The sequence below is a fragment of the Solanum stenotomum genome, chromosome 10, assembly GCF_019186545.1.
Source record: "Solanum stenotomum isolate F172 chromosome 10, ASM1918654v1, whole genome shotgun sequence".
Classification (NCBI taxonomy): Eukaryota; Viridiplantae; Streptophyta; class Magnoliopsida; order Solanales; family Solanaceae; genus Solanum; species Solanum stenotomum.
Genome location: NC_064291.1, coordinates 28,005,904 through 28,017,811, shown reverse-complemented (window position 1 = coordinate 28,017,811; position 11,908 = coordinate 28,005,904). Strand labels below are relative to the sequence as shown.

At 31.0% G+C, this 11,908-nt stretch overlaps 1 protein-coding gene and 1 pseudogene across 1 annotated transcript; one reads left to right on the top strand and one right to left on the bottom strand.

The window, feature by feature from the left end:
* The first annotated feature begins 408 nt into the window (after positions 1–408).
* Positions 409–6,013, top strand: LOC125842556 (uncharacterized). Its single transcript, XM_049521864.1, has 7 exons — positions 409–764; positions 2,334–2,413; positions 4,641–4,701; positions 4,991–5,048; positions 5,143–5,200; positions 5,334–5,406; positions 5,558–6,013. The coding sequence occupies exons 1-7, from the start codon at positions 468–470 to the stop codon at positions 5,648–5,650; spliced, it is 720 nt and encodes a 239-aa protein (XP_049377821.1). The 5' UTR covers positions 409–467; the 3' UTR covers positions 5,651–6,013.
* Positions 6,014–7,090: 1,077 nt separating this feature from the next.
* The window catches only part of LOC125842867 (probable phospholipid-transporting ATPase 8), a 9,783-nt pseudogene continuing 4,965 nt past the window's right edge, over positions 7,091–11,908 (bottom strand).

Here is an 11,908-nt window from a genome sequence, read left to right as displayed (position 1 = left end):
TTATTTTTGTATAAGTGGTATTGGGTGAAAATGGGGTATACATACTTTTTTGAAGTTGTTCAATGGAGTAATAGGACACCCACAAAGTTAAGATATATTTTTAAAAATTCGGGACAACTTCATAGTGACTTTATGTCTTTTCTCATTTCAAAATGACATAAAAGTATTTAAGGCATAATAATTAACAATTTCAAAATTGATAAGACATAAAAAATTTATCAATACCACATAAATTAACACAAAGAGAGTAACATATATTTTCAAAAATTACATAAAAATATTTAAAATTACAATAATTAATAGAAAAATCAATTGATTGTGTGTGTCATTGAAACAAAAAAATAAGTAGATCTATTGTACTAGTATATATTATAGTAATAATAAGGAAAGGGTGTTAGGTGTCCCCACATTATCTCTAAACCGTTAGCAACCATGTAATAGCATAGCATCCCCAACTTCACCCTCTTATGGTGATGGCCATGACCACGTCCACGCTCCTCTCCCTGTCCGTGTCTATCCACCCACCAAAACCTTTGCAAAAACCCAATTCAATGTGTGCACAACCTAACTCTGTTTCGAGAAGACGAGTGTTCCTCAGTGGTTCTACTTTATTCCTCTCTCAATTAATTCCAAAATCCGACGCCCAAACCAATTCGAATACTTTTCTTTCAGGAATTGCCAATACTAAGTCTTGGTTCCAATTCTATGGCGACGGCTTTTCTATTCGTGTTCCACCGGAATTTCAGGACCTCACCGAGCCTGAGGTATGCTGCTTTCCCTTTTTTGCCCCTTTTACCAGATAAGGATTTTTACACTATCACTATGTAATATGTAGTACGTAATTAATCTAGGTCGAGGTTCGTGGGTTCCGACAAATTCAATAGCTTTTTGTAGATAGTGTATTTATATTAAAAAATTATATATATATATATATACACTTGTAAACTCCTAATCAAATTGAAATTGATTGACGGTTCAGTGATAAGAGAGAGATCGTGGAAATGTTTTTCACGCTGGAGTTGAAGCTTTGAACCCCGCTCTCTTTTTTTTTTTAAAGGAAATTTAGAACTCCTAATTTCTTAATCTTGGCTCTGCCTCTGAATTCACCTTGTTATCAATTCATGCCTAATATAAAACAATGATCCTTGGTTGGTTTCTATACACTCTGTTTATTACTTGTTACGTATTATTTCATAATGTATTTTATTGTCTTGATGAATACTACGTTTGGTTAGATTGTATAATTGTTCTTCGTCGTTACATAACGTCAGACATCAATAATTTGAATGAATAACCTATCAAAAAAGTAGGGTACGAGCTAGAGCGACTATGAAAAGATAATATAAATGATAAAATATAATTATTACTCTATTTGTTTCAATTTATGTGATACATTTTGTTTTTCGAGAGTCAAACAGTTTGGGTTTGATCGAAAATTTGTTCATGGAGTCTTCAAATTTTTTAAATGAAATTATATATTTGTAAATTACTTAAAAATTACCATAAGTCACAATAATTGACAAGTCAAAATATTTAAGAAATATATGAAAAAGTTACGGTCAAAGATAAACTTGTTTGAATCTCGAAATTTGTAATGTGTCACATAAATTGAGACAAAGAAAGTAAATACTCCATCTGTTTCAAAAAGAGTGGTCTAATTTGACTTGACACGGAGTTTAAGAAAATAAAGAAGACTTTTAAATCTTGTGGTCCTAAATTAAAGTTACGTCAAATGTACAAAATTGCCATTTAATCTTGTGGCCTTAAACATGTCACGTGGAAAGCTGAAATTAAAATGTTACAAAAAAAAAGGTTATTATTTTTTAAACAGACTAAAAAGGAAAGAATGTCATTCTTTTTTAAACAGAGGGAGTAGAGTACTTTAGTAAAGACAAAAAGGAGAAAAAAATAATATTAAGGTACAATAGAAATTTTCGCCGTTATCTAACAATGAATTTAAACTATACGATATAATAAAGTTTAAATAACAATCAAAACAAATATTGTATTTAGACTATGGAACATGTAACAACCATCCAAGCAAGGTGTAAATGAATTGATGGTGTACAGTAAAACCTTTGAAAGTATGTGATACAGGACATTCTTTTTGTTGTTAGCTTATTTGGATTATGTTTCACTTGGGTCTTCAATTATTAATTTTATTAAGCATGTAAACTTACATATAACTGGAAAAACTTGTGTGCACAGTAGAATGAAGAATTCCCAATCAATCAAAAGCTTGTAACTATATTCACTATTGGACTGATTTGTTGTTTAATGAGAAAATATGTTATGTTTAAACTCAAAAAGGTTGATTAACATGATTTTTGCAGGATTATAATGCTGGCTTATCACTATATGGAGATAAGGCTAAGCCCAAAAAATTTGCAGCGCGTTTTGCTTCTTCTGATGGGTACATATTCCAATTCAATGTTCAATTCTAGTTCCTCTTTCTTTTTCTCCTCTTAATCATTTTTTTCTCAATTTTTATGCTTGGACTAAATTATTTTTCCACATTATGGAAAAACGTAAAATATGTCTATAAACTATGCGAAATGAACAAAAATATCCTCACTTGATAGCTTGGTCCAAATATATCTGTCATTAATGGTTTGATCCAAAAACGTCATTATTGTTACTTAATGGATCAAAAATGTCCTTAAACTATGTAAAATGATTAAAAATATCCTCAGTTGATAGTTTGATCCAAAAATATATTTGTCGCCAATAGTTTGGTCCAAAAATGTCATTATTGTTACTTTATGGGTCAAACATATCCTTTTCCAAACAAATGTATTATTTTTTAAAAAAAACATTATTTTCCTAATGATGATTTTTTTTAATTAGAAATTGTTTCTCATACTTCAATTCGGAAAATATAAGAAATAAAAATATTTTATATTTTATTAAAATAATTATCGTTATCAAAATGAAAATTAATGACGGATTATTATGATCTTAGATATGTGACCTATATTATCAGTTAAAAAGGTATATGGAGTTATTCTATTTTAATTATTAAAATGAGATTAAGAAGAAAAAAAGACTATTTCTTACTTATTTATTAGTTAAAGAGATTTTAAAAGAAAAAATAAGAGTATGCTTTTTTAAAAGTAATATTTTTATCAGAATGCCCTCTAGCAATTATTATATGCCCTAATAATAATCATGTCATTAACTTTCATTACATATAAATATATAATTTCTTATAAAATAATAATAATTCATTTTCGAATATTTTTCAAATTGAAGTAGGAGAAACATTTCCCAATTAAAAAAATCATCATTAAGAATAGAATGCGTTTAAAATGAGAAGAAATAATTTATTTATTTGGAAAAATACATTTTAACCCATTAAATAATACAATAATAAAAGCATTTTTTTTACTAAACTATTAACTTTAAAGGCATTTATGGACCAAATTGTCAACTAAGGACATTTTTATTCCACATATTTTGTTACTTTGAAACAGCATCTTATATTCAGACAATTCTAAATGCATTGTATTCATGAAGCAAGAAAAATTATATTGAATATTCCTTGGATATCTTTGATATTCAAAATTTGATTATAAATATTTAGTTACCTTATTATTGGGAATTAATTACATACCATATTATACATAACCTAAGACTACTGTTTAAGGAGCACCTTTTGTATATTGTTAATTAATTCTATGAGAACATTCTTAAATATTTTCACAAATAAAATATTTTGTTGCAAAAAATATAAATCAACAATTCATGACTTGTAATGAAAATTGCATAATACAAATACATGAAATTATCAGATTGGGCTGCTCATGTTGGAGAAGAGGATGATATCATTATTTTATTTTCGATACTGATAAGTTATCAAATGCAAATTACAATTAAAGTGACAGGTTTCTTCCTCCCCTACTTATTAAAAAAGATTTATTTTTTCCTCACTCTCAAATCTGATGATTATATAATTATCATATAAATATTTCATAAGATTACCTCAAATGTAATAACGTGTTGCAAAAATTTGATGAATACGCTTCCAACGTAAGAAGGATTTTTTTTCTTTCTGCAAATAATATAGCATAGAGTTTATGTCCGAACACTAATTCGATAAAATATTGAGAGAAAAAAATTACCTAGAACAATAATAGAAAATTAATTGTTTAGAGAAAAATTATGCTATCTTAACTGTAAAAACTTTGTAGGAAAGAGAAAAAGAAAATAATTTTTAAAATGTTTTACTATATTATTCCTTCAACAGCTGGGAGATTAAATAGTATTTATATATGCTCTAAATTAACAACGTACATAACAAAAAAATTCTGCGTAGTACAAAATAATATCTATCTAAAATGAGTTGTAATGTCTTATCTACTTGCTTTTAAATCGTTAGCATAATTATATAATTTGATATAATACAAAATAATATCTATCTCAGTGTTATTTTGCCTATCAAAGAATTTTCCTTGTGATTTTAATTATTTTTTTTGTTTAGTGCATTATTCATTATTATTTCCTCCTAGAAGTCTTGGTTATGAAGAAAAAAAATGCATTATCTAATGAGTGATGGAATATTATTGCTCTCTTTAACGATCTTTCTTCAATTATATAATTTAATTAATACTTCTTATTATTGTTTATTTTGTGATATACAGATCCGAAGTTTTAAGTGTCATAATTCGTCCATCTAATCAGCTGAAGATCACTTTCTTAGAGGTTTGTCTAAGGCAATTTTGATACGGAGTTTATATGACTCACTTTTCTTTTTAGTCCGTCCAAAAAAAAAGAGACATATTTCTATATATTTAGAAACAATTTAAGTTTAAAATATCCATTTATCTTTAATGAAATGATATATAGTCAATATCACTCATTTTTTACTACAAGTTTCAAAAGCCTACCTTTCTTGAACTCCTATTCTCTTAACGTGATATGCTTTTATTTTGTAAGAGTACATAGCAACATTGTGATTGTGCCTTATTGTATTAATAATAACTTTTGACAGGCCAAAGATATTACGGATTTAGGTTCACTTAAGGAGGCAGCAAAAATATTTGTTCCAGGTATAATTGCAAATGGCCCTTGCACATTCATTTGTTTTGCAAGATTGATCTTTAATGAATTATATTTCTTAATTACTGATTATCAGTATGACAGCTGGCTCAACATTATATTCTGTCCGCTCAATAAAAATTAAAGAAGATGAAGGTTTCAGGTATGTTCATGTTTATACTTTTTTAGGATCACTACTTTATAATGGTCTCTCATTTTGACAATATATATATATATTCCCCTTTAATTAACATTAAACATTCAGAATATAGCATTAATGTAATTTTATTTTTCAGGACATACTATTTTTATGAATTTGTGAGAGATGAGCAACACGTTGCATTAGTGGCTGCTGTTAACAGTGGAAAGGTACTACTTATTTTTCAAGAAATTTCTACTATATTAAATTGTTGTACCCTATATTATGTATTCATCAATTTCCCATCTTAGATGGTTATGTTGTATAATAATAATTTGAAGTCTCCACTAGTATTGTTTTACTGGAAATTTGCTTTTGCAGGCCGTTATTGCTGGCGCCACGGCCCCCGAAAGCAAATGGGCCGAGGATGGTTTGAAGCTCCGATCTGCTGCAGTATCAATGACAATTCTATAAGCAGTATATAACATTGAGGTTCAGAGTTAATTCATATATTATCTCAGACAAGGTCCATCATCCATCCTTTTGGATTCAATATTCAAAAAATTAGCAATGTTTCTGCTATTTTGCAAAGCTATTATAACCTCAACTAAAGCAAAACCAACACTCTGCACTATGGTTGAGCCATAATGAAATTGATGCGTTTTAAATTCTTTTTTTATGGTTGAGATAGGCATGGGGAGGCCCCGACATTCATTAATGTCTTTTATTTTGTTATTTTATTTTTGGATTTTTACTCTCTGTATCACTTGGCTCAAACTCATCATCGAAACGAGCACATTTTCATATCTAACCCATTTTATATATACTTTGAAATGCTTATGAGAAAGCAATAATTTTTTAATTTGTAATTATGATTATTTTATTGATGGTTTGAAGCTGGTTCAGTAGGGATGGCAATTGGGGTGGGGCGGGGCAGGGAAAAGGCTTAACACGGTAGTGAAGGGCAATGCTTAAATAGGGCAAAGCGGGGCGGGTCAAAGCTAAATTTTAAAAATTTAAATAGGGCAGGGATAGGGGGCTACTATTCACTTCAACTGTTTTATATATATGTGTGTGTTTCTCATTTGTTGAGTTGTTATAAACTTTATAAAAAAAAAAATTGGTCAGTAGGTTTCATATATATATATACTAGATGGGCAGTGGCCCGTGCCCAACATTTTGTGTTCATAAGTGATTATTGATCTTTGGTTGTTTTGCATAGTCACTTGGTGTTGCAAAATGAGAGTACAAAAGAAACTAAAAGAAAGAAAAATAGCATATGCATAAGCATAAAATTGAATGCTGCAACGATCTTATCCAATAACGTAGCTCCAATCTAGTCAAAGTACGGGCAATCCTCAAGATCACAAATTTTATCAAATAGCTTTCAATATCATAGAGTTGTAGTTACATAAACACGTTTAACGTACAATCAAGTTAGTATATCTATAAACAAACTTGAGTAATGTTTGCCTCATACATAAGGTTGTGCTAGTTTTTGGCAATGACAATGTCTGCTAAGGAATAAATATGACCAACTTCAATAGTTGTACTGACCATTTCTAGCACTCTTCTCTTTATGAGAAGATTTGAAGAAGTGAATGTTATAAAAGATGTTTGGAGGACAATTGAGGAATAGAATAGAACAAAAGGTTCTTTCAAAAGGTCCTCAATTGAAAAGATCCAAAGATTAAATCTTTGTCGATATTTCCACTCTTATAACCAATCCAATGGATGGAAAGAAAGTTGTTTTCGCGACTTCACTTGCACATACCAAACCTTTCCCATAGAGTGACAATTGTGTTTAATTTCATGTACTCCTCCATAACTGTTTATCTGAAAATAGTACACGGAAAAGAATTCTCAAAACAAATAAAAGAAGCATGCCCAATGGGAGAAGAGCCTTAATATAATATTAAAATAGTGCATTAAATTTGAAAGTTGTACCTACAAGCAAAATGACACCAGAACACATGCAGTCTCATTCAATCCATACTCTAAGCAACATATATAAAAATGGAATTAGAGATACTAAATAAGCAACATAAACACAATTCATAGTAAAAATAAGAGATACTAAATAAGCATCACAAACATAATTCTTTTGGTTATTTTAATCCTTCCAAGGAAGTAAGTAATACATTGCTCCTCAAATGGCTCTTGCTTTTCACTACCTCGAGAAAATATCAACCAACAGAAAGAAGTCCTGCCAGGGATTCTTCACAACCAAAAGAGCTGAAATAAAACAAAGTAGATAAACCACACCCCAAAAGGGCAAAATAGGAAAATGTGGATGTATTCTTGGCTGCTGGATGAGCAAACCACGTTCGCATCTTTGAACCGAACTTCTAAATATTTAAGATTCCAATACAGGAAACAAACTAAATCAAAGATTTACCTGTCAACCATCTTGCCATTCTGATGATTCAATTCATGCAGTGTAATTCTGCTTTGTGTTCTTTCAAAGAACTGAAACCCAAGTTGTCTTGCTGCAATGACAAAGGCAACTTCATCTGGTGACTCTACTTCATAGGAGATCTCACCTATTTTTTTGTTCATATCAGGATAATAGTATGACAAATCGCCAGCACTCTAAAATTTTTTGTAATATGTCTTGATGAGACTCGTGGACCCATTGACCATTCATTATATGCTCATCTTTGAAGTTGAATCCTTTAATAGATTTATTTGAGTTAACAGTAGGGTCACTTGATTCCTACACGTCATTGAAAGTATCGCCTACTTCATGTGATCTATCTCTTTTTTGCTTTGTCAGGGCCCTCTCTACTTCTGTCACAGCACTTCCATACGCAACACCTGTTATTGAACATTTGACAAACTCCATGGAGTTGCATGTTAAGGTGTCTGTTTTGACTGAGAGTATTGTGTCAACCAACTCAAGTTCCTTATTCAGATTAGATGTTCTTGCATGAGCTGGCTTATCTGTTTCCTCATAGTACATCTCCCTATCTTGATTGATGAATATGCTCTGTAAAACCTTCACAATTTCAATAAACACATATAGCGAAATAGGAATCAAGTAACCATACAACATAAGGGTTGTCAAGAAATGAAAAAATGCAGCCAGTGAAGCTCTTTTAGGATCATAAAACACATTTGTCTTGTCTGGTTGAAGATATCACCTCCTTAGTTTCCCACCAGAAATGTCATTTTAAGTTTCAATCCCAAAAAAGATGGATCCAATAAAAGTTATTGTAATCAAGGTACCAAAAAGGACATATATTTTATCTATCTTTTTCTCAATTCCACTCTTCTTAGAAGGAGGATCTATAGAATTTTGCATGACTTTTGTGTCATGACCAATAAAAATAACCACACCATAAAGTATTGCGTAGCTTGGAACCTTGCAGAAGTATTTGCTGCACTGAAAGAGGGTTCCGCTGATTATCATAATACAGAGTTCCAATGAAAGTATAAAGATTTCATTTGGATCTTCACACTTAACAACAACTTTAAAAGTTTGAGAAGAACTATCGTCTTACAAGGAGGATGTGATATTTAATGCATGCTTCACCTTAAGGTTAGTCTATCCATCAAGATTGAAGATTTCGACATAACATATTCCATCCCCGTAGCTAGATGAAAGCAAAAGCAAATCAGTGGAGAAATATTGATCCTTGTACACCGTAATAAGATCACCAACTCGTTAACGGTTCCATCTAGTCTCTTGAAAAGTATGATTTTCAGTGTATACATTTACTTTCCGGTTATTGGCCTCAATATCCTGAAAAAGATTGCATAAAAAGAACTAAAATTTTACGAAGAAGGACCAACAAATATATTCCTGAACATGCTTACAACTAACCAAAAGCATGCCAAGTTGCCAATATTTTTTTGTCAAACTGCCAGAACCAAAGGCATGCCAACATAGACTAAGAGCAAACTATTGACAAAAAGTAAGAGCACAACCTTGCAATTACACAACTAAAGACATCAGAAAATCCTAGCAATGTTTCTTCGACATGAAATTCAAACCACTCACATTATAGTACATCTGATTTTACACTTGAGATACATGCATTTTTCGTCCATAACTAAGTGATGGCATGAGTGATTCTCTTGGTTATTGCTTTAAAGTTACATGTAGTATATTTTTTTTCTTTCTAAATTTTGTTGTACATTTATGGTGTCAAACAAACAGACATATATATGAATTTTCTTGCATCTTTTTGGTGGAACTAATGCATTATGAACTTGAAGCTAATACAAGCTCTAATGATGGAAAAATTTGCCAAATAATATATCCTTTGGTCCTTGGTTTGATGATAAATTTGGCATATTGTAACATATTAAAAATCAATTTGTTGGGGCGTGCATCGCACGAGCATCACCCTAGAATCTACTTTCTCACGAAGTCCTACCTTAATTATTCCAAATACTTTCAAGATTATAAGTTCATGAAAAACATGTTCCACACAGAGTATTTTACCCTGATAAATAACATGAATCAAGATCTAAGGGTATGATACTGCATGTCAATAAGCAAACAAAAACCTTTAAAATTATGAGAAATTGAACTCCAAATGACACCAAAAAATTAAAATGCCAAGTGAATTCCAATGACAGCATGAAGATAGGAAATCAATATTCTCTAGAACCAATTTAGGATGCTATTTGTAATACTATGTGATGTGTTCGTTCATCAAAAGAAGACAATTATTTCATAAAAACTCAAGAAAAATATGAGCAAATTAGAAATAAGAGGCTCAAATTGGAGTGCTTACCGGTAATAGCAAAACACTCACATGAAGTAACTTTTAATAGCTATTTCATATTCCCGAGTCTCCTACATGAAACGGTAAGAACTAAGAAGCCATAAAAATGACATGCAAATAACCAATATAAACTTTTTCAAATCAAAGACTACCTTTAAGGTAGTATCGGTTCCAATCGTCTTAAAATATAAAAAACCCATAAATTTTTCAGAAAAAATGATGAGAAAGACGGGTAGCCCTCTGAGTAACATTGATAAAGGACCAAATTGAAGCTTGCCACCATTGTTGAAGAGGGATTGTGATTTGAGGTTGTAAGCTTTTGATTAGTAAAAAGGATGAGGTTAGAAGCAAAACTTGGAAATATGGACACGATCATCACACGTTTTAGAGTAGAGAAGAATAGATGAAAATTGTTTAATAAAATGGGCCAATACATGAAATCCAACTCAATGAAATGGGTCCACTACATAGTACAACCTATATTGTATCAGGTACAATTAGTTATTGTTGTGTTAGTCCTTTCTTGTTGGCTTATAAATAAGGTTAATAAAATAATATGTGTGCGTTTCTCATTTGTTGAGTTGTTATAAACTCTATAAAAAGAAAATAAACTTGGTCAGTAGGTTTCATGATTCTAGTTTTAATTTTAAAGTATTATATTAATATTTACTAGGCAAATTAATTCTCCAAAATTTAAACGTGACACGTATTATGAAAAGGAAAAAATATCTGAGATATTAGGGACAGTAGCATAGTCATATGTAGCGAAGGGTGGTCAGTCGAACTTCATTCGTCGAAAAATATATATTTATATATAGAAAATTATACAAATATATAAGTCAAATTTTTTTTATATACATATATATCAAATTTTGAATACCTGTGATGAAATTTCTAATTTCAACACTAATTGGGACCCATATTGCTATAGATAGTTTTCACTTTTTTAGCCAAATTGTACAAGGGTTTTAGGAGTAACCCTTGTCCGTTTTACAACTGAAGAGAAGGATAAAATATAAAAAAAAAATCGTGTTTTGAGATTTTGCCTTACTGACCTCGCTATAGTGACTGGCATAGCATCATAGCGAGGATATTCCCGCTATGGCATAATGACATAAGCCCAAATCAATTTTCAAATTCTGAGATTTTTGTCGTGTCACCCCAATTTTAAATCGACAATGTATTTTAAAAAGTTTTAGGACTCCGCAAGAGGTGACTTTTGAATAATGATGGACTAAGTCGTTACAATAGATACCAATTTACTCATCATTCATTCCTGAATGATTACAGGGTTGGAGGAAAGACAGGGCAACCATGAATGATCGTTGCCTAGAATTCGGACAAGGTCGTGAAAGAATTTAAACTCTATCCGAACCCCACAACACTACAACGTCCTATGTACCCAAGTATAACGGGTTAGGAAATTTCAACTAACGTAGCCACAAAAGTTCCCCCTTGATGAATAACATTTCAAGCACACCTAATCCAATTCTAAGAGTAAACGATCGTTAAGCAATATATAACCCAACAAATGAGTTCAAATTCAATTAAGAAGTACGAATGTGATCTAACTAGATATATGAATAGAAATTATCGGAAAAGACATGAAACAAGTCAAAAGGGGTGACATCAAATGTCAGATGAGGGGTTTTGGTTTGCAATTATCAACTACAACACAGCCACAAACAAGTTGAAATAATAATAAGGAGAGGAATCCTGAGTGTAACGACCCTAAAAATGAACTAGTGAAACTAGAGCCTCACATGTGAGTTTGGAGTTGAGAACTTGATGAAATGATGAGAAATGACTGTGACGTCTGGAAACTAGTCATTTGAACTAGTGAGTTGTAAGGGTCAACTTTAAATGGTCATATCTTTTAGCTCAAAATGAATTAGGTGGACCTTTACCTATCCAATTAAAGGTCTTTGAGTCCTCTTTCCAACGCCACCGAGTTTGCCCAATTCCGACCTTGGAGTAAAAAGTTATGCCCGAAATA

Bases quoted from the DNA above. Each gene is read 5' to 3' on its own strand.
- LOC125842556 (XM_049521864.1), top strand. From the start codon at position 468: ATGGTGATGGCCATGACCACGTCCACGCTCCTCTCCCTGTCCGTGTCT. The intron at 5,049-5,142 runs GTATAATTGCAA...TCAGTATGACAG, and splicing joins AGCAAAAATATTTGTTCCAG to CTGGCTCAACATTATATTCT. The intron at 5,407-5,557 runs GTACTACTTATT...TTGCTTTTGCAG, and splicing joins CTGCTGTTAACAGTGGAAAG to GCCGTTATTGCTGGCGCCAC.